The sequence below is a fragment of the Salmo salar genome, chromosome 23 (assembly GCF_965601325.2).
Source record: "Salmo salar chromosome 23, fSalSal1, whole genome shotgun sequence".
Classification (NCBI taxonomy): domain Eukaryota; kingdom Metazoa; phylum Chordata; class Actinopteri; order Salmoniformes; family Salmonidae; genus Salmo; species Salmo salar.
In genome coordinates this window covers 42,315,036-42,337,786 of record NC_138313.1, presented here as the reverse complement: position 1 = coordinate 42,337,786, position 22,751 = coordinate 42,315,036, and the positions used below count along the sequence as shown (strand labels likewise).

At 42.0% G+C, this 22,751-nt stretch overlaps 2 protein-coding genes across 3 annotated transcripts; both read right to left on the bottom strand.

Moving 5' to 3' along the window:
• Nucleotides 1-172: 172 nt before the first annotated feature.
• Nucleotides 173-6,619, bottom strand: LOC106584610 (wee1-like protein kinase 1-A). The gene is made up of 9 exons (XM_014170083.3): nucleotides 5,430-6,619; nucleotides 4,684-4,895; nucleotides 4,262-4,325; nucleotides 3,901-4,073; nucleotides 2,881-3,149; nucleotides 2,423-2,610; nucleotides 2,120-2,290; nucleotides 1,592-1,737; nucleotides 173-1,255 (listed from the first exon to the last, which is right to left on the bottom strand). Exons 1-9 carry the CDS (start codon nucleotides 5,922-5,924, stop codon nucleotides 1,099-1,101), a joined length of 1,875 nt encoding a protein of 624 aa, XP_014025558.1. The 5' UTR covers nucleotides 5,925-6,619; the 3' UTR covers nucleotides 173-1,098.
• Nucleotides 6,620-7,319: 700 nt separating this feature from the next.
• Nucleotides 7,320-22,273, bottom strand: znf143b (zinc finger protein 143b). Of its 2 annotated transcripts, none has more exons than XM_014170084.3 (16): nucleotides 22,173-22,273; nucleotides 17,123-17,254; nucleotides 16,662-16,745; nucleotides 16,333-16,428; nucleotides 16,033-16,113; nucleotides 15,580-15,773; nucleotides 14,907-14,969; nucleotides 14,530-14,646; nucleotides 14,283-14,358; nucleotides 14,035-14,160; nucleotides 13,464-13,643; nucleotides 13,049-13,276; nucleotides 12,593-12,738; nucleotides 12,166-12,318; nucleotides 11,506-11,652; nucleotides 7,320-7,632 (listed from the first exon to the last, which is right to left on the bottom strand). In XM_014170084.3, exons 2-16 carry the CDS (start codon nucleotides 17,226-17,228, stop codon nucleotides 7,549-7,551), a joined length of 1,881 nt encoding a protein of 626 aa, XP_014025559.1. In that variant the 5' UTR covers nucleotides 17,229-17,254; nucleotides 22,173-22,273; the 3' UTR covers nucleotides 7,320-7,548. The 2 variants fall into 2 exon arrangements, with proteins under 2 accessions (XP_014025559.1, XP_014025560.1); XM_014170085.3 differs by having other exon boundaries at nucleotides 17,123-17,236; nucleotides 22,173-22,238.
• Between the last annotated feature and the right edge of the window lie 478 nt (nucleotides 22,274-22,751).

Genomic DNA, 22,751 nt, shown 5'->3' with positions numbered 1-22,751 from the left:
AGGGAAAGCACATTTTAGTTCTGCATTTCCTCATGGCATGTAGTCAAAATACACCTAGTAGATTATTCACATTGAACTAAATTGGTTACAATGTGCCAGGTGTGCGATAAGGGGGTAATACAGAGTCATGTAGGGCCTTATGTAATATGTGACATGAATTTGAAGACCAGCATGAATTTGATAAGAATTTATTAAAAGATAATGTACAGGCTATAAGAGAGTTAGAAACGGAGAACGTACAGAACAATGATTTTTTAATGCTACATAGGCAGGGTTGAAGCATAAGGTTGGAGGCTGTACATCTGTTTAATTTTGGCAAAGAAAACACTTTTTTAACCAGGTTTGATAGACACCATTTTCTTACATGTATTGCATGATCCATTTAAAATATATATATATATATTGTGGATAGTTTAAACAAAAAAAATTGTGTTATGGTCCACAATTATAGTCCACCAAATATGATAATGGGTGCAATGATTTAAACTACTCTAATGGGAAAATGAAAAATCCATTACCCCTGTAGAACACAGACATGAATAGCAGCGGGTTATGTGGCAAGTTCCCCGTTGCTTCCAAAGTGCTCTTAAAAGCAATGTCTGACAGACCCTCGGATGCCTGGAATCAGGCATTAAGGTGCGCACATCTGTGGCCTGGTACGTTCACACACTGAGGGCTTCTCTGTGTCCCTCTCCATCAAAGAGCAAGGCTTTCAAGGAAGTGCATGGAGTACAGTGGAGAGCCTCTGCAATCTACTTAGACTTGTTTTGTTTTTGTCAGCCACAAGAAGGAAAAAAAAGGTACAGTAACTACCTTAAGGAATGCTTGGTCTCTGTCAAGAGACGTCCACTACCAGAATTACTGGTCAAATATGACAAGTCAGTACTAATTGAGTATGGCAAAGTCTAGTCTGTCTTGATCGAGTCTGACAAGAAAGGTCCACCCACAGCACCAATTTTAACAGTGAAAAGTCTCTGTGACCAGTGGAAATGGGGTCCATTTTCAGCACTCTTACTCAACAGAATACGTAGCTAGTCAGATTCCCTAGATATCAGTTTTCCAGTCCATGTTCCAACATCATTGGGGGGGGTCTGCATTTCAGTAAATGGTCAGGCTCATTGAGCGGTTCATCTTCTTGCCGATGAGTCTGGAGGTTTTGGGGTTGGGCTGAACAGTGGAGCGGGTCAGGACTCTGTCCGTGGACAGAACCTTCTCCTCAGCAGCAGCTTTGGCAATCTGGGCCAACTTCAGCTCCCTGGGGAAAGCAATGAAGAACAGTTAGACCAACCCTGAAAGAAACATTGCACCATGAGACAAACAGATGAAACCGAAAGTCCATACCATGAATCTCTAATTTACAAGCCCCACCTTTTCTACGCCTTCAATGTCACTTAGCTGTCAATTAATCAATTTATGTCACACTATGGGTAGGTTGGGTCACTAGTTGTACAATGTGCCAGAATGGAGAAATTGGTATACCCATGTAAAAGCATGAGCATCAACTAGCCAACCTCTGCCTTTAGTGTTGACAAAAACAGCCTTGGGGGGGGGATCCTTGTTTCACTTGGTGTCAGTGCCATTCTGTACTTACTTCTGGAGCAGTGCATTCTTGAACTTCTCTGCATTGAGTTCCACACGGAGCTGGTCAGCACTCATTCTAGCTGCGGTCAACAGCACCGGGTGCTTGATGAGGTCAGAGGTGGACGGCCGCCGGGTGGGGTCAGGGTGGATCATCAGCTTCAGGGGAGAAAAAAATTATAAAGTTACCTCCTGAAAACTAGCAACTGTAAATAGCCTAACACCAGCCATTTGATGTTTGAGAGCACAATTCAAATGAACAGTACATCTTTCAATATCACACAGCTTTATCAGTCTGTCCTATAACAGGACAGTGAACATCACTGAATAGCAGTGGCATAGAATCATATATTTTCCAACTGTACCGTTATCTGGTTATAATGACAATTCTCAAATGCCCTTCTAGCCAATTAGAAACTAGTATTCAATAATGCTGTGGTATAAGCAAAGGTATAGGGTCAAGAGGAAAACGCTTTTAGAAAACCTTAAATTAAGCGGTCACAATTCAAAGGAAACGCTTATAGTAACATCAAGTTCTTACCTTCAGTAGACTCAAGAATTCCTGAGAGAGCACTTGTGGGATGGGTGGCAATTTTCCCTGACGGATCTCGTGCCACTTATCCCCATTGGTGGGCAGAGGCTCCGCCCCCGAGGCACTGATAACAGTCAGGGCCAGGGCAAAGATGTCCGCCTTCGTCAAGTTACTGTAGTCCTGAAAGAAAAGTTTGACGTGATTAGGAAAGTTGTAAAGAATCATTTGAATTACCCTGGATTTCTGAATAATAATAATAATAATAATACTTTAGCTGGGTCAAGGCAAGTTTCTAATGGAGAGAAAACTCACCTCTTGGAGGACTTCATTTGCCAGGAACCTGCTATCGCCTTCTTCAACTTGAGGATTGTTCACCCTCGTCACATGGCCAAGGTCACCTATTTTGTATACCACACTGGTTGCCAGTCCATCCTTTTCGTCCTCCTCTTCATCACATGCGTCTACACTGCACACCGTCTTGCGTGAGATAAAAATATTGCCTGAAAGAGACAATACACAAATTCATTTTTGTTGTCAATGACTAAGTAAAAACTAACACTTCAAACAAATTGCATTGGGGATGTGAATCAAGACGCCCTCCTGTTAAAAACTAAGCTGATACTTAAAAAAATTTTAAAAACAATTAAAAAAGTTCAAAAAGACCTGTGCTGGTTTCTCTCGTCTCCACTGTTAACTAAACATCCACTTCATTATTACAAATCCCATCTAACATTAAAGTTCATGCTTTTCAACCTGTCAGTGGTACTTACTAGGCTTGATGTCCATGTGGACCAGCGAGGATGAGTGGATGTACTTGAGGCCGCGAGTCACCTGCAGCAGCAGGTCCTTCAGCTCCAGCTCCGATAGGAAGCCGAGCCGCCGATAGTTCTCGGCCGTGACATCTGAGAGGGTGCCGCCATTGCAGTACTCGTTCTGGATGAGCATATGGTCATCCTCTGCCCAGGCTGAGTAGTAGCGAACCACATGGGGGTGCTGGCCCAGCACAGCATGGGCATACACCTCCCGAAGGGCGTTCTGCCTATGGGTGGAACACAGATGTAGTTAGATTAAACATTTCTTCAAGTTTGTTAACTGTGGTTAGGATAACTAACATTATTTATTATTTCAAGGACCGTTAGGGAATAGTATTTTATGTCTATTCTCAAGTCTTGTTGGAATACATGGTGACAGCAACAAAGGGAGGATGTCAGACTGGCTTCAGCAAGAGTACCCATACACAATATATACTGAACAAAAATATAAACTCAACACCTGTTGGTCCCATGTTTCATTAGCAGAAATAAAAGATCACAGAAATGTTCCATATGCACAAAAAGCTTATGTCTCTCAAATTTTGAGCACAAATGTGTTTGCCAAGATAAATCCATCCACCTGACAGGTGTGTCATATCAAGAAGCTGATTAAACAGCATGATCATTACACAGGTGCACCTTGTGATGGGGACAAAAGTCCACTAAAATGTGCAGTTTTGTCACAATACAATGTCAGATGTCTCACGTTGAGGGGGCTGATTCACAGGAATGTTCAACAGAGCTGTTGCAAGAGAATTGAATGTTAATTTCTCTACCAAAAGCCACCGCCAATGATGTTTTACAGAATTTTGCAGTACGTCCAACCGGCCTCACAACCGCAGACCACGACCGCCAAATTCGTCTTCTTTACCTGCGGGATTGTCTGAGGAGCGGGGGGGTGCTGGGCCTGGCTCCACAGTAGGTGGATCAGTATATTTAGAGCGTGCTACTGTTTCACAGATAGAAACTCCAACTTACTCATCCACAGAGCCTGCCAGGGGCTTCTTTGAGCGCTTGATAGCATAGATGCAGCCATCCAGTCTTTTGACACACTTGAAGACGGCCCCATACTCCCCGCAGCCGATCTTCTCCAGCTGGTGGAACTCAGAGGTGTACCTGGACTTCATATTACTCTCCATCAAGGTGATTCTCTGAGGATGGAGAGGAGGTTTAATAGAAAATCACAATAGTCTAACTAGTGTTATTTGGATTGTTATCATTATCTTATCCATCTAACTGGATATGTGTAGGTTAAGAGCTTTGCTGAATAACATGCCTGCAAGTGAACCAAGTTCCTCGCAATGCTATAAAGAAATCAGGATGGTTAGAAAATAACTACCTTTGGCGGAGGAATGATTTCTTCGGTTTCAGCGTCACTCGCCTCCATGTTCTCACCACAGGAGCTGAATAAAACGAGACAAAGAGTTTGTTAGCATACATTCCAACCACCAGAGGGCAGCACTGAGGCCTTCACACACACATGGCAGAGTTCATTAGTGACCATGACGGGTCTTGGTTTCCTGCCAGACTTTTGCCTTACTGATGCTTAGTCAACGGATTTAACGATTCCAGCTAGCAATAACAATGGGTTACAATCTGTGTGTACCGACATATGGACACATCCAGGTATCAAATGAAAGGACAAAAACATAAGTGATCAATTGTTGTCTGTTGTTATTGGACTAAGTTCAACTGTTTTAGATGATAGTCTAATACTAACTTATCTGGCAAAAATAAAGACAGGATAAATGAGTGACATACTCATTCCAGTGTGCCCTCTTCCTGTTGTTCTTCTGTTGAGTGGTAGACTGGATGAGAAGGGCTTCCGGGGTGAAGGGGTTGATGTTGACCAAAGGGGTCTGGCTTCTCCTGCCGTCTGGACCAGATTTTCCTGTGGAATCCACATTCCTGAAGAGAGCCACTCTCCTACTTGAGGACACTGAGCTGGCAGTTCTGGCTTTGTTCAGCAAACTCTGGGAATGAAAATATTCAAGACATGTTGAGACACTTAGACAGCAAACTATTATGATAACGTGAAATACCCTTAATGAACTGAAATATCACATGTATAAATAACTGAGTAAAGTTGAAGTGAAATGTTAGTGAAAATGTATACAAATATGCCTATCAATGCAAAATACTGATGTTGACAAGGATTCCAGAGCGGATAACGGAGGCATGTCCAGCCATGAAAAAGTCTTGACTTAGAATCAATGACTCAATTGGCTGACTGCTGGGTTATATAATTGTATACCACTACTGAAAATAGGTCATTGGGCGGTTACTATTATTCAACAAAAGCAACCTTTAAAAACATTTTAAAAAGTAAAGTTTCAATGAGTCACTAGGTCATGCTGCCAGCCTTTTGTACAGTATTACAAAAATGCCATACATCATTACTACGTCATAAATAATAGCTACACTGCATTAACTGTGTTGTCAAAACAATATTAGCCAATTGTTGGTATGTTACAGCTTGCAGGTTTTTCTGGATGAAATGGTCAAACCTTTGGTGTGTGTGGAGTATCAAAAAGGCGAAGTTTTCTGAAGGTTTTGTGTGGAGGTGTGTCGGGGCAGTCTGGAATAGGTGAGCTCGAGCCTTCCCCATCGTCCTGAATGTATGACCGCTCCGGTGAATTGCCGTACAACCGAGAGCTTTTCCGTGGTGACCGGGACCCCTTCGTGAAAATAACGCTACTAGGGGACTGAAGGTGAGACGGAGAACCGAATCCCTCTTCGTCCCATAGTTCCACATCACCGCGTTCCCCAGTCCGATTCAGAGGGCTGCTGTGTTCGAGTCGTTTAGCGACACTGTCCCGTAGCTCATGCATCGGAGAGTCCAGTTCTGTAAAGCCCGATTCTGCTCCTGTGCTGTTGTTGCCGTCCTCAATCGGGTCATCCTCTTCATCGCTCGGTGCAAACTGTAACTTCTGACGTATTGGTCGGGCGTTTGGTGATGAACTTCCATGCCGACGACGGCAACTGTAACTCTGCATTTTCATTTAAAACCAGGCTATCGCTTTTTCAAAAAAAAGTGGCTGTTTATAGCTAAAGGTGTAACGTTAACCAACTGTTAGCTAGCTAATCCGCGTAATTACTATGCAACTACTGTAGTATGTATATATCACCGTAAAATAAATTCATGTAGCTTGAAATATCAAGTCAGTCGGCTAGCCACGCAGCAAAGTTGACGCTGCTACCTAGCAAACGAGAAGTATGGCAAAAAGTCAAACTTCCTCCGAAATCTCCCTTACGTTCAGCGAACACTTTCTCGGACGGGCGCACATTGTAAAATACATCTCAAGCAAGTTTATGTTCATCTGATAAATTTGCTCGGAAGATGTGTCGCTAGCTATAGAGTTAGCTAACCAGCTACACGCCCCTGCCGTGGTCACTCCTACTAGCTACAGCCGAGTTAGCTTAGGTACCGGAAAATGGCTGTGGCGCACTGCAACCCCTTGTCCAGAACCCAGCGCGAATAGAAAAAACATACAATCCGTCGGGGTACCTAAAAAAAAATAAAAAAATATCCCAACAACTCGCAATAAAATGACTTGGTTATCTTAAACGTTACAAACTAGAAAAGTGTATTTTCACAACAAATCATTAGCTAGCTATGTTTACATACATTGACCTAACGAAACTCAGAGCATCCTTATCAAGCGCATGGTGAAGGGCTTCCCGCGACCGTTGGTCAGATGATCTCCTCTTCAGCCAATTGGAGCGAATCATGCGCGTTTAAAAGATAGGCGTTCCAGTAGATGCTACGTCATTTACATTCTCTTTGATGAAACGTCAATTTGGCGCGAATGATCATCTTTCATCAAGTTCCTAGCGACGCAATCAAATTAAAAACCCGTTTAATAAGTATTTTTGGTGGTTACTTTCAAGGCCGAATTAAAAATAAAAATAAAAAATCTGAAATTAATTACATAAAAGTTTAATACCAGGCCATTATGAACTGATCGTAGACATACAAATTGCCCATATACATATGTATTTGCATGGATCTGCATGCAATAGGCTATTTGCATGAATAATCCTACATTATTGGAACTGATCTACCTTTCAAGTTTTATATGACTCATGTTTGGCATTAAAGATTACATTTTTTCAGTTTAATGTTTAGATATAGCTCTGCATCTTAATTTAATATTCTCATACACACCTTGTTGCCATAGGCTTTCAAGGCTTAATTTCAATAAGTCAGCAAGATAAAATGTTATAGATCATAAAAATATATATTTTTATGATCTCAAGATTGTGTCCACAACATTTAACTAATTGTGGTAGTTGTTCTATGCATGTCTCAATAAAACTGTAAGGTAATGGGACCAAGGGGTTCATGATGTTCGGTCTTTCTCTGTTCCCCAAACAAACTTTATGTACACAGTATATTGTGTGATCAATCATTTATTACAAAAAAAATGAGTTAGCTGTACATTGCAGTTGCACAATAGAAATAATCCTGTCCTCACCAATGGCTGAAGGAGCACATTAAATCCACATAGGACTCCAGTTATCAAAACATATATATATATATCACACACACACACACACAATTATTGTAGAATCTAGAAAATAGTTTAGACACAATTTCTTTTTTGCTATTAGTTAATTGTGGAGTTAATCATCCAATCCGGTGGTCTCGCCTTGCTGTATTCGCGACGCTATTCTGATGGCTTCTTCCAATGATGGTTGATCACTGAGCTAAAAAAAACAACAAAAAAACACCATATGTTATTACAAATTAAATTGTAATTTATATTTAGCACAAGTTTATTCCATTAATCTCCCCACCACTCAAACACACTACCATCTCATCAGTATTATTGCTCTTTTGTGTGATTAACAACCTTGACAGGGTGTTATACCACAGAAGGACTAGAGAGTGTTTTCATTTTCATTAGCATGACAAGAGGGCAGATCGAAGCAATCAATGGGTTAACAAGCCAGGACTTTGACTATTACAGAACCCCCTCAGGCAGAACAATGGCTTGCTTTGTTTAACACCTTGCAGCACTGAAGTGATATTAGTCCTAGGGAGCTTTGAGCTTCTGAATGATTAACTGTTATTGACTTGCTGGCTACATGATTTCAGTCTAATTTCTCACAACAAATGTTTTCATTATTATTAACCTAACAGGTGTTTATATAAAAAACAAACATTTCTGTGACCAAGTTTACTGTTGCAATTCATTTTGTTTACTACATATCAATGTTGACATTTTATTCAATGACCAAATGCCCCAAAACAGATACTGGGTGGAGCCTGGAGGGTACAAGTGGAAAGAAACACTTCGCCAAGGGGACTGGCTTCCTTCTGTACCTTGTGATAAGCTTCAGAATGTAGTAAATCATGTCAATTCTAGGTGTTTCGTGGAGTAACAGGAAATACATGTCCCAAATGGCACCCTCATATGTTGCACTACTTTTGACCAGAGCCCTGCTAAAAGAAGTGCACTATATAGGGAATAGGGTGCCATTTGGGACACATGCTGGTAAGCAACAAGCCACTCTGTGGGATCAGCCTACGCAGTAGTGGGCCACAGGGCTAGAGGCAGCTGTCCACTGGACCTGGATTGCATAGAAACCACAGTCCACACATCATGTGACCATAGGCCTCCTTTCAGTAAGACAGTTAGGTCAACACCAGAAATGGAGAGTGGCCACCACAACCCTTGGCACACAGCTCCTGCTAAACCCCAATCCAACCCCACCTACCCATCAAGTTCACCTGAGCGTTTAAACAGCAAAACACAGAGGTTGGGTGGGGAGGGATTAGCCAATGGCTAATAGCTCAGGTTTAATCTTTGCCGATTACTCTTTGTTTGGTCTGAAACTCATGCAAGTATCATCGACGGCAGAAATATCAGTTCAATGTGTTCTCATCCGGCAAAACTATGGGGAACAGTCAAACAGAACACAATTTAAGATGATACTGAAGGAATAGAGCAGGCGCTGTCCCCTTTTCCACATGGAATCTCCTCATTATATATATACACACACACTGCTAAAAAAAATAAAGGGAACACTTAAACAACACATCCTAGATCTGAATGAAATAAATAATCTTATTAAATACTTTTTTCTTTACATAGTTGAATGTGCTGACAACAAAATCACACAAAAATAATCAATGGAAATCCAATTTATCAACCCATGGAGGTCTAGATTTGGAGTCACACTCAAAATTAAAGTGGAAAACCACACTACAGGCTGATCCAACTTTGATGTAATGTCCTTAAAACAAGTCAAAATGAGGCTCAGTAGTGTGTGTGGCCTCCACGTGCCTGTATGGCCTCCCTACAACGCCTGGGCATGCTCCTGATGAGGTGGCAGATGGTCTCCTGAGGGATCTCCTCCCAGACCTGGACTAAAGCATCCGCCAACTCCGGGACAGTCTGTGGTGCAACGTGGCGTTGGTGGATGGAGCGAGACATGATGTCCCAGATGTGCTCAATTGGATTCAGGTCTGGGGAACGGGCGGGCCAGTCCATAGCATCAATGCCTTCCTCTTGCAGGAACTGCTGACATACTCCAGCCACATGAGGTCTAGCATTGTCTTGCATTAGGAGGAACCCAGGGCCAACCGTACCAGCATATAGTCTCACAAGGGGTCTGAGGATCTCATCTCGGTACCTAATGGCAGTCAGGCTACCTCTGGCGAGCACATGGAGGGCTGTGCAGGCCCCCCCAAAGAAATGCCACCCCACACCATGACTGACCCACTGCCAAACCGGTCATGCTGGAGGATGTTGCAGGCAGCAGAACGTTCTCCACGGAGTCTTCAGACACTGTCATGTCTGTCACGTGCTCAGTGTGAACCTGCTTTCATCTGTGAAGAGCACAGGGCGCCAGTGGCGAATTTGCCAATCTTGGTGTTCTCTGGCAAATGCCAAACGTCCTGCACGGTGTTGGGCTGTAAGCACAACCCCCACCTGTGGACGTCGGGCCCTCATACCACCCTCATGGAGTCTGTTTCTGACCGTTTGAGCAGACACATGCACATTTGTGGCCTGCTGGAGGTCATTTTGCAGGGCTCTGGCAGTGCTTCTCCTGCTCCTCCTTGCACAAAGGCGGAGGTAGCGGTCCTGCTGCTGGGTTGTTGCCTTCCTACGGCCTCCTCCGCGTCTCCTGATGTACTGGCCTGTCTCCTGGTAGCGCCTCCATGCTCTGGACACTACGCTGACAGACACAGCAAACCTTCTTGCCACAGCTCGCATTGATGTGCCATCCTGGATGAGCTGCACTACCTGAGCCACTTGTGTGGGTTGTAGACTCCGTCTCATGCTACCACTAGAGTGAAAGCTCCGCCAGCATTCAAAAGTGACCAAAACATCAGCCAGGAAGCATAGGAACTGAGAAGTGGTCTGTGATCCCCACCTGCAGAACCAGTCCTTTATTGGGGGTGTCTTGCTTATTGCCTATAATTTCCACCTGTTGTCTATTCCATTTGCACAACAGCATGTGAGATTTATTGTCAATCAGTGTTACTTCCTAAGTGAACAGTTTGATTTCACAGAAGTGTGATTGACTTGGAGTTACATTGTGTTGTTTAAGTATTCCCTTTATTTTTTTGAGCAGTGTATATATAAAAAATCAATTTCTACCTGCAACATCAGGTAATGTGAGAACCAAAGATTTGTATAACTAACCCAAGATAACTACTGGCTGTGGTCTTCCAATGGTAGCAAATTAATAATTGTGGGTAGAGCCAAGCTAGAGAGATTCTATTGGTGAGTTCTAGCATGTACATGTATATATCCATTACGTAACACCTATTCTGAAGTCCACACAGTGCAATTACTCAATTCACACTTGCACTCAATTTTTTTTTGTAGTTTTGGGAACAGAACACTGTATTGAGATCAAATGTTTAATGGATGAGAAAATTTGCAGAATGTTAGCCAAAATCCATCTCACTCAATCTTCTCCCTTTGCCAGCCACTGGGCTTCCCCTCGTCACCATATTTGGTAGCGAGTGGAAATGCCAACCGTATGCTTCAGGTTTATACATCATGTGAAACATCTGTGGTGTTACCTTCCATCTCCCAAAGCAAGTAGCTAGGTAACATGTTCACCAAGGCTGTGTTTACACAGCCATCTGAAGAACCCAATTCAGATAATATTCTGACTGACACTCAGTTTTACATGTGACCTATATCCGATTTGCGTATTCACACTGATGTAGCCTCTCAAACTGAGCAAAGATGCAACCCTACTTTCCTGTCACTGCTCCTTTAAATGTTGTGGTGGTTGTCATGGTAACAGCAGGTCATGTGAAATAAATATATATAAGCATCCAGACTGAGGTCACATTTGAAGTATCAGAATTGAGATTCACATACGAATGTACGTACACAGGCAGCCCAATTCTGATCTTTTTCCACTAATTGGTCTTTTGACCAATCAGATAAGCTCTTTTGCCAATAATTGGCCAAAGGTTCTGTGTAAACGCAGCCTCCATTTACACATTGGGGAAAAGATCAGATAGGTATCAGATTTGCCAATACACTAGAATTGGGGTAACTGTGTAAACGCAGCCTAACTAACATCCATAGGCTGCTCATTATGGCATACCTGTACAGCGATGTGAGTGCCATTGGAAGTAGCCAATAGGGTGACCGGGTGAGGGCTTGAAGACACCACCTGGTGCTCCTGTTCCTGGATAAAATCCACCTCCTCCACTGTCTGGAACGTGGTCATATCTGGGGTCATAATTTGCACCTGCAGAGGACAGAAATAACATTTGAAAAAAAAGAGAATACAGAGTATAAAATATAGTATGCAAAAATAAAGGACACAAAGACTTTGCTCCAAAGTGGGATTGATTAGGCCTGGAAACGTTTTGTCCCTTAAGTCAAAATAAATCCTGTATTTTGTGTGTTTATTATTGTAAATATTGTAGATTACATGTAATTATGCTGTAGTATGTTTTGTTGTTGGTCACTCATGTTTTGAAAATATGAAATAATGTTTGAAATAAAAAAGAAATCCCACATGTATTGGGAGTGTGTGGAATCTTTATTTTCTTTTTGCTGAAGGTATACTTGGTTTACCAACATCTACCCAGGAAAAATCATAGGTACATATATTTCTGTCTTTTCCTAGTACATAGAATGGACATTGGCAGTAGTGCAGATGGGCAGCAACCCGGAATATAAAAAATATAAAAATAACACCCAACTTTACGTAAAAATAATAATTATAACTAAACATTCTTTAATAATTGATAGATACCTGTCCCTCTGTGCCATCCGCTGTCACCATGGTGACAGAATGATGCCCTTGTGACATCAGCTCATGGGCTGGGATGGTGATGGTGGTACCTTCTTGTGTTACCATGGTAATTGTACCACCCATCGCTTGCAAATCCGCCTCAGAGATACTGACCTGAAGTATAACAACATCAGCTCGTTTTCCAACCGTCACAACATGCACTCATCAACATACATTTACGAATGGTATTTCTTAATTTCCTCTATAAAAGAGCTCTTGAAGAACAGTTCCTGTTATGCACCCAGCAATGCAATATTTAAGTTTAAAGATCATTCTTTCCAGCGAAAAGACACGAAAAGCAAAGAATAATATAAAATCCATCCATATGCAAGGGAGAGAAGGTGAGCCAATAGTAGGGGAAACACTGATGTGTGACATGGATGCTTACCTGCTGCGTCGTTCCATCCTGTGTGACTAGAGACACTTGGTGCTGTTGCCCTAGAACCTCTGGGGTCCCCACAGACACCTGTTCCGACCCGGAGTCCTCCACCTCCACTACAGATGTGTAGGTGACCTCGGGGTCATCAATGGCATCTGAATCAGACAGGGAAAACAGGGTCAAGCTTAGAAAACCACAGAATAAATGAATAGGGTCAGGTTTAATGTGATGACAGGTCGTCTGAGATTGAATGAGGGCCAATGAAAGTCATCTCCGTATCCAAGCAATCACTGCAATTTGTCAGTATTCAACATAATCTAAGAACTCAATGATTTCATCATTCACCATTTCTTCAGAAATATAGGTAAACTGCTATTCTGTCTGCTAGATGTCACAGCTGAGTATAGAGTGCAGTATTACTTTTCCCTCTCGTTTATGTGCACAGGCGTACACACAAACACTGACCTGTGGGTTGCTCAAAGTAGGCCTGCTGCTCCTCTTCGATGGGCTCCGTGTCGTTGTGCGCTGTGCGCTTGTGCATGGCCAGGGTGGAGATCTGTTTGTAGGTCTTCCCACAGTAGTTGCAGTTGTAGGGCTTGCAGGGCGTGTGGACCACATGGTGCTTGTACAGGCTGGAGTACTCCGTGAATCGCTTATCACACCCTGGCACGGTGCACACGTAAGGTTTCTCTCCTGGACACATGGACAGGTACAACACATTGTTATCATTGGGCAAAAAAAGAACTCAGTCAAGGTATATTGTGATTGCTTCAAAAAAAGAACATGACATTTTGGTCCAAAAAGCCTCCATCAGACAGCTTCTTCCTATGTGGCCATGTAAATAACATGTAAAGAAGAAGCCTAGTATTTTGGTACATGCCTGTATGAATCCTCATGTGGTTCTTGTAGTTGGTGGCGCTGGCGAAGGATCGCCCGCAGCTGGGCTCAGCGCAGTAGTACGGCCGCTCTCCGGTGTGCGTGCGGATGTGAACCTTGCGGATGTTGGAGGTGGTGAACGACCGTCCGCAGCCCTCAACAGGACATTTGAATGGCTTCTCTCCTGAAAACAACACAAGGCAGGACAAATGAGAGTAAGACTACGTCTCAGAATGTAAATTAGACATAATGGGGGTTCGAGAGTGAGAAACATGAGATCTATCAATGGCCTATATTGAAAATAGCAACATGACCCCAACACAAGGCAGAGGAGACAGTGACAAAGAAAACTCAATAGGTGGAAGAATAAGTGGAACCCATCCTCTTCCTTGTACCAGTGCATTTCTACCGGGAGTGTATTGTACCAGTGCATTTCTACCGGGAGTGTATTGTACCAGTGCATTTCTACCAGGAGTGTATTGTACCAGTGCATTTCTACCGGGAGTGTATTGTACCAGTGCATTTCTACCGGGAGTGTATTGTACCAGTACATTTCTACCGGGAGTGTATTGTACCTGTGTGTGTCCGTGTGTGCTTCTGTAGGTCTCCGGATGTTTTGAAAGACTTGTGGCAGTTGATCTCCTGGCAGCGGTAAGGCTTTTCCCCGGTGTGTGTGCGCGAGTGACTCTTCAGCCCATACCCTGAAGAGGACAAAACAAGGTGCCAAACAACTTTAGTCTAGAGACAATTTAAACACAAAGAAGAAATCAGCAAGGTTGTATGACCCATGAGAAGAGTTAAAGCCCTCACAGTAGCTTGCTACCTGTAGCAAACTTCTTCCCACAGCCAATGTGGTCACATATATATGGCTTATCTCCAGTGTGGCATCTCTCGTGTACCTGTGGGAAACACAAACAAAGCTATATTACAGCAACAGTAAAAACAAACTACACACACACACACAAAATACTCTAGCTTTTATTAGAAGAATAACAAAGTATAAAACTGTCATTAGACAAAATATTTGACATAGAGAGGAGAATGGTATTGAGACAAACACAGGGCCTTGCCTTTAGATGGTGAGCAGTGGTGAAGAGTTTTCCACAGTCCTCGTGGTCACAGTGGAAGGACTTCTCCCCTACGTGTGAAACCCTTCCTGTCCTACCCTCTTGACCCTGGAGAACAATCTGAAGAGGAAACATTAGGTCCTCATGACAAACCAGGGTCTTGTTCATTAGCCACCAAACGGAAGAGACCGTACTAAAACACAGAAGATCTACCTGGACTTGTGGAGTAAGATGCGTACCTTTTTGTTTTCCATTGCAAAATGTTTTCAAAAGTTCTTTGTTGCGTGCCAGTTTAGGGTTAAAACAAAAATGTGAAACATCTGGGTGCGAGGGTTGAAAAACCCTGCTCTAATGAACATTATCCAGCAGAGTGACAGTACCTGCATGTGGATGCCATTATCAGTCTCCTCTCGGCCGAACAGCCCACTCTCTAAATTCTCCACCTAGCGAACAAGCAAATTAAATGAATCATCATATAGTGCTTCTGAATGAGACTCTCTTCACAGCAATACTGCAGCCCATAACCTTGAGTCCTCAAACTCTACTCTGGACCTCAAAGCCAGTTCCACTGCATACTTTCATTGTTCCCCTCTAATAAGGGACTGACTTAGACCTGGGACACCAGGTACGTGCAATTAAGTATCAGGTAGAAACAAAACCAGCAGACTCTGGACCTCGTAGGGTTAATTATCAGGTAGAAACAGAAAACCAGCAGACTCTGGACCTCGTAGGGTTAATTATCAGGTAGAAACAGAAAACCAGCAGACTCTGGACCTCGTAGGGTTAATTATCAGGTAGAAACAGAAAACCAGCAGACTCTGGACCTCGTAGGGTAACAGTTGGGTACCCCTGCCCTATAGTAACATGGAACATTCTCCACTCCAACCCAGCTTTAAAGTCTCCAGAAATAAGGGAAGGAACCAAATACTTTGTCAACCCAGTCTTTTCATGACCATGTTGCAAAGCAAATCAGAGGTGACATGTTTAGTATCCATGTCTATATGAATAAATCTATACTTCCCTCTATGGCTCTGGGTTTAGATTTCACACTACCTTGGTGGTGTACTGCTCCAGCACACTGATGGTCTCAGGGTCTATGCCCCCATCTGTCTGCAGGTTGGAGATGGTGCCGTCAGCCTGAATGGCCAGGATGGTGTTGGACTGGGGCATGTGCACCGTGTGATGGATGTACGCCGTGCTGCCGTCCTCCAACTGCACCGCCTGCAAACTACTCTGTTCATATGTCTCTGAGGAGGTATCAGAAGAAAGGTTAAACGTGACCAATGTGATGACCAATGTGACCCCTAGTCACTACTCCCCTAGGTATTCTTGTACAGCCGAGATTGAATTTGAGGCAAAAAATATCACATGGCCTAACAAAGAGAAAGGTGGCACTTCTATCCTATTGCTAATGATAAATAATTATACCTAAACCTAATGCCAATCCAAGAGAAGAAAGAGAGACCAGACAGAATCTGGCCTACATCCTTGATGAACAACATTTACCTTTGGGTGCATGAATGTAGGCTGTTGTTCCATCTTCTAGCTGGACAGCCTGTCCATCTTCAAGTTGCAAACTGTCTCCTCCTACAATATAAACATGCAATACAACATGGTAGTCTCTAGAAATGCATTATACACAAACGTCTGTCACCGAAACAACAGATGTTATCCAGGTTATACCTGAGAAGCACAGGTCAAAATCAAATGCTTCGTAAACAACAGGTGTAGACTAACAGTGAAATTGTTACTCATGGGCCCTTCCCAACAATGCAGAGTTGTAAGAGTCTGGTTCATATCCTTTACCTGATTTTGGCATGGACATATGCTGGACGTATGCAGCAGACCCATCCTCCAGTTGGATGACCTGTCCGTCCATTAGCTGTCCATCTGAAAAGGAAACTACTCCTCTCAATTAGACTGAACTCTAATCAGAGCTGTCACTGAGCCACAACATACTTGTCTCAGAAGCCCCTGCTAAGCACAGATCTAGGATTAGCTTACTCCCTTCCCTTATCTTTACCATAGAGGATAAGACCTTGTATTTTTACATAGAGAAAACTTGTGAGGCAAATGTGGACATTTTTTGCTTTTCTCTCACCTCTGATAATGACATGAGAGTGATGCACGCTTACCTTTGGGGTCATGCTGTATGTATGCTGTGGAGCCATCGGCAAGGGTTACCGCCTGTAGACTCACTGTGTCCATATGATCGCCGTCTATATAGGATCATAACAGTCAGTATCAACGTACTCAACTAAGAGCTGGTCGAGACACGATAATAATTAGGGTGGTGCCCTTTTTCTACTAGGCAGTATGTTACTTTAATTAGGTCCCACATTGAGTTCTAAAACCCATCTACATATGTTGATATAGTGTAATTACAGTGTTGAGACATGTAGTAGTTATACTGTGGTAATATGGAAGCTATTTGCCTAACCCAGTCTTGGGATATTAACAAAGTACCAAGCTTGCTGTAGTATTTTACTCTGACCTGTAATACATACATCTAATTCTATTCTCTGACCACTTCCCATTAGTAATTGGTTTGACCTTTTGACCTCCCGTGTTGGGTTAGGACCCCAAGGGAGCTCACCTGCCACGGTCACTGCCTCGGCCAGACAGAGGGTCACCTGCTGGCCGTCTGCATCCTGGAACTCTGCCATCCCCTGGGAGTCACGGTTTATCTGGGCCAAGAGCATGTCTCAACCTACTCAAACAAACAGGACTAAAAATAAAAAATAAATCATGATTCAGGATGTTGTCGCTGGTTCTGAATTTGGAGAACAGAATTTGAAAACTTAAATCTGAGAAGTTGAATACATGAAACTTTGGTCAATTTGAAATTATAAACTTGATACACAGACAAAATTTAAATATCTACCATGTTGAAACAGAATATATAAATATTGAATTTTCAATTAAAATGAATTTAAAACAATGCAACGCTCAATTCAGTTTCAAATCATGAAATACAAGTTATATTTAATAATGAAATTATTTAATTTGTGCATTAAAAAAAAGGGGCCTCACAATCACGTCACTCTTATTTTTTTGCATTCAAATTGCCGTATTTAAAAATGCAATTGCCTGCCCATACCATAACCCCAACATGGAGCGCTACGTCAGCAAACCACTCGCCCACACGACACCATACACGTGGTCTGCGGTTGTGAGGCCGGTTAGACGTACTTACAAATTCTCTAAAAAGACATTGCATGCGGCTTATGGTAGAGAAATGAAAAATGTTTTATTTGATACATTAGGATCCCCTTTAGCCGACTCCAATGGCAACAGTCTTACTGGGGTACGACAACAACAAAAATACATTACAGACAAAAAGACTTCACAATTTACATACATTGAAAAACATGAACATGTAGTGTGTGTATGCATCTATCAGTTACACATACATGTCAGTACATAGACACAACAAGTAGATCACATGGGGGAGAGGCGTTGTGCTGTGAGGAGTTGCTTTATTTGTTTTTTGAAACCAGGTTTCCTGTTCCCTTGCACTATATAAGATGGAAGGGAGTTCCATGCACTAACGACTCTGTATAATACTTACTGTATGTTTCCTTGAATTTGTTCTGGACCTGGGGACTGTGAAAAGACCCCTGGTGGCATGTCTGGTGTGGTGTGTATGTCAGTGCTGTGTGTAAGTTGACTATGCAAAAAATTTGGAATTTCCAGCACATTAATGTTTCTTATAAAACGAGAGGTGACGCGGTCTTTCCTCAACTCTTACCCAAGAGAGACTGGAATGCATAGTATTAATATTAGTTTTCCAATTACAATGAAGAGCAAGACATGTGGCTCTGTTCTAGGCCAGCTGCAGCTTAACTAGGTCTTTCTTCGCAACACATGACCATATGACTTGACAATAAAGATACAAATAAAGCCTGCAGGACTTGCTTTGTGGAGTGTGGTGTCAAAAAAGCAGAGCCTCTCCCCGTCTTTACAACCATTGAATCTATATGTTTTGACAATGACAGTTTACAATCTAAGGTAACGCCAAGTAATTTAGTCTCCTCAACGTGTTCAACAGCCACACCATTCATTACCAGATTCAGCTAAGTTCTAGAACTTAAGGAATAACTTGTACCAAAAACAATGCTCTTAGTAGAGATGTTCAAGACTAGTGTATTATTAGCATTAACATTCAATTCTCTGGCAACAGTTCTGGTGGACATTCCTGCAGACATCCGTGGCATTGTGTTGTGACAAAACTGCACATTTTAGAGAGTGGCCTTTTGTTCCCAGCACAAGATGCACATGTGTGTAATTATCATGTTTCATCAGCTTCTTGATATGCCACACCTGTCAGGTGGATGGATTATCTTGGCAAAGGAGAAATCCTCACTAACAGGGATATAAACAAATTTGTGCACAGAATGAGAGATAAGCTTTTTGTGCATATGTAAAATTCCGGGATCTTTTATTTCAGCTACTGAAACATGGGACCAACACTTTACATGTTGCGTTTATATTTTTGTTCAGCGTACTGTGTGCTAGATGCCTTGCTTAAGATTGATGTTAAAAAAAAAAAATCCACTGTGGCTGATATGCTGGATCCATTTTTGCTGCAGCTCTCTGCCACCCCGATTGATGAATCATTAACCCATATTTTCAACCTGACGATTATATCTGGTACTATCCCCAAGGTTTGGAAGGCGGCCCATGTACTCCACCTTCACAAAGGTGGTGACCCTTGTGACCTAAATAATTATTAAATTGCCCTGCTCTTAAATTGTTCTTGCTTAGCTAAAATATTTGAATCCTTGATTAATTCTCAGCTAAGATCTTTCCTATCTTGAAATGTAAATCAGTCTGCATCCCTAGTTATGGGGCAGCAGGTAGCCTAGTGGTTAAAGCGTTGGACTAGTAACCGAAAGGTTGCAAGATCAAATCTGTCATTCTGCCCCTGAACAAGGCAGTTAAGCCACTGTTCCTAGGCTGTCATTGAAAATAAGAATTTGTTCTTAAATGACTTGCCTAGTTAAATAAAGGTAAAATAAAAAAATGATGTGGTTAACTGTATGGAAAAAAGGCAACATTGACAAGTCAATGAAGAGGGCAGCACAAAGGCTTTTGATACGGTTGATCGCAAATTCAAAGGCAGTCCTAAAATTGGCCTAGACCAGGCTGCATGTAAATGGTTTAACAATTACTTGACAGATACACAATGAGGTCTATCGATGGTGTTAAATCAGGTTTCCTGGATATTACAAAAGGTGTCACGCTGGTGTCAATTCTGGGTCCTGTACTTTTTACTGCTTAAATGAACAATATCCACTTGTCTGTAAAAAATAAAAAATAACCTGCACTTGTATGCCGATGATACTGTTGTGTATGCTATTGCCCCCACAGGTGACCAGGCTCTATAGTCTGCCCTCATTGTACTACAGAAAAACTTTATAGACCTGAAAATAGTACTGAATGCAGGTAAAACTAAGTATGTGTTGTTCTCTAGAGCACATAAAAATAACTGGTGATGATTTAAGCTTATGTACTTTGGATGGTGTCCATATTGATTGTGTCCTTGCTTAGAAATATCTGGACATCCGGATAGATGAAATGCTGCCTTTTAAAAAGAATATTGATGAGTTAGTTAAGAAGCTGAGAATAAAAATGGGCTTCTTCTATAGAAATAGGTCCTGCCCCTCGCTAAATATTAGAAAGCAGATTATTCAGTCAACGTTCCTATCGGTCCTAGAATGTGAATGTGTTTGTTTTTTATGACAGTGTTTTTCTTTCGGCTTGCACTTTGTATTTACATTGATGTGTGTATTTTCTGCTATTCAGGGCTCATCTGTAAAAGAGACCTTGGTCAAATCTGTAAAAGAGACCTTAGTCACAGTATGACTCCCTGTTAAAATAAAAAGGTTAAATAAAATACAAAAAAAATATCTGGGGCGAAAAGACAGCCATTGAAACTGTATACACAAAACATGACGATGCCTTTAAATTATGTAGGCAACGCCACGCACATTTAAGTTACATTCCAAACAGTCCCTTTACAAGTCAGAATGTTGCATACACTTCATTTGAACTTTCTCTGCCAATAATCCATGTTGTTGGTCTTTCACTTGGTTGACATTTTAGACAAAACATCCCCAGGAAAGTGTTATTTACCCAACTTCAAAATGCTGGTCTCGGTGTGTGGCAATAAAGATGTTTGCTTGTGACCAAAGGCGTGTGCACAAGATGGAAGAACATGCACACGACACATGCATGTAAGCAAAATCTGCAGCTGTTCACATGGTTTTGCACATGTACCAGGTGATATCAAGTTCAACGGCAGTATCGGTCTTATGATACTGATATTTTCTCGCCACAGATGGAACTTTAGTTTCTACCGTTGTAGTTAGAGCGGTAGGCCTACTCCATCTATCTAGTGGTCTTATCAGGGACAACAGTTGTTGACAACTGTAGCATGGTAGCTAAGCCTAACCCTTTTCCTAACTAACCCACTATGCTAATTTAATTCACCTAACCTACTGCGTTAGTTCTCCTAACCTGCCAAGTTAATTATTTTAACCTGTTATGTAAACAACCCCTGGCAATAAATGATCAGTATCCTGAGGGGCGCAGCGGTCTAAGGCACTGTATCTCAGTGCAAGAGGTGTCACTACATTCCCTGGTTCGAATCTAGGCTGTATCACATCCAGCCGTGATTGGGCGGCACAAAATTGGCCCAGCCTCGTCATTGTAAATCAGAATTTTCTCTTAACTGACTTACCTAGTTAAATAAAGGTTCAATCTAAAAGAATAATAATCAACACACCAGATCTAAAAAGTCAGGTAAGCAATACGTCACTGTGGATGTGTCTCAAAGACCAACCACACATACAACCTGCAACTGAGTAAGTGCAAATGTTATTTTATTCAGCATTCTGGCTTGTAAAGAAAACGTAGACGACTTTGAATTGCTATGTATATTAAGTATTGGTATACAAGTTTGATTTATTAGGTAACATACACTAACTTTATTTGGTAAAATGACTTGCAAGCTAGAGACAGACGCGTTGTTACAAATGTTGCAACTTCTAAACTGGCATGTGCCAGAGCAGGACAGCTAGGAAAGTTTTTCCCAACCAGTACTAGGACCACTGAGGGTGTTTGACCTATCCTCAGCGGGTACTTCGACATGAATCCATAGGCCTACTGGTAAAATGCACATGAGGGAATACTCCAGGCAGAGAAAAATTAAGTTGGTGGTACAGTAAACGAAAAACGTTGGGAACAACTGAGTTAGAAGACTGCACACGAGTTAACGATACATAAAGCTAATCTGTGTTAACACAAACCGCAATTCCTCAAGTGATAGCCTAGCCTAAATTTGTTGAATTGGAGTTTCCCCAATAGGCTACATTGACTAATGTTACACAGCCAGCAGTGTAGCCTAACAATAATTCGTCGTTTCATAGCAAGTGGGTTGCACACGTAGCTGATAACGCACTTAGGCAACAAGACAATCTATTGGCTAGCTAATTAATGTTAAGAATGATTGTTCTTTGACATTCAATTTTATTGTAAAGCAGGTTTCTCCCGTCCCTCATTTACAGTCCCTGTTGTAGTTCTTCTCAGAGATGGCTGTGGGAATAATGCACACTGGGTAAAAAACCAATTTATATACTAACCTCCGCAATTTTCCAACAATCCCTCCGTTCGACCACCATGCATCAGTGCAGGAAACGTTATGAGAGCATTTGCACCCGGGAACATGTATGAAGAAAAGCCGTCGCAACAAAGACCAACCCCAACTGAATTACCACCATTCTATTGGTTGTCTAGAACTTAATGATGGTCTTTCCATTGGCCACATACCAGCTAAACGTCACAATTTCAGGTAATATTTTCACTATACACGTTCATGGGCCCCTAGCAGGCGCCATTATGTGTATTGTTTGTGGCGTTTGACTATAAATGTTATTTTTTTAACGTTACAAAACGGTTGACGCGTTGCATTTTACGTAACATGTAACTAGATCGTTCTGAGCCCTTCTAATTTCTGTCTTATGTCATACATCTGAGATCAAATTTGTCTGTAAATGTTCCATGTAAACAACATTTACTGGGAAATGTCGGGCATCCATGTTGAAAACAAGGTTGTGTGGGAAAAAAATGGGGGTATGTGGGCAATGCAGTGAACTGAGCTCATGATGGCTGAGTATTGATGCAGACATAACGTGACCTTTATCCAAGCTTATTGTATATCT

What these genes read in the sequence shown, in the direction of transcription:
- LOC106584610 (XM_014170083.3), bottom strand. Translation starts at nt 5,924, where the DNA reads ATGAAAATGCAGAGTTACAGTTGCCGTCGTCGGCATGGAAGTTCATCA. An exon ending in CTGGCAGGCTCTGTGGATGA is followed by an intron (nt 3,150 to 3,900) that starts GTAAGTTGGAGT and finishes TTCCACCCATAG; the next exon opens with GCAGAACGCCCTTCGGGAGG. An exon ending in CAAATGAAGTCCTCCAAGAG is followed by an intron (nt 2,291 to 2,422) that starts GTGAGTTTTCTC and finishes CTTTTCTTTCAG; the next exon opens with GACTACAGTAACTTGACGAA.
- znf143b (XM_014170084.3), bottom strand. Translation starts at nt 17,228, where the DNA reads ATGCTCTTGGCCCAGATAAACCGTGACTCCCAGGGGATGGCAGAGTTC. An exon ending in CATACAGCATGACCCCAAAG is followed by an intron (nt 16,429 to 16,661) that starts GTAAGCGTGCAT and finishes TGAGAGGAGTAG; the next exon opens with TTTCCTTTTCAGATGGACAG. An exon ending in ATAATGGCATCCACATGCAG is followed by an intron (nt 14,647 to 14,906) that starts GTACTGTCACTC and finishes TTTCCTCTTCAG; the next exon opens with ATTGTTCTCCAGGGTCAAGA.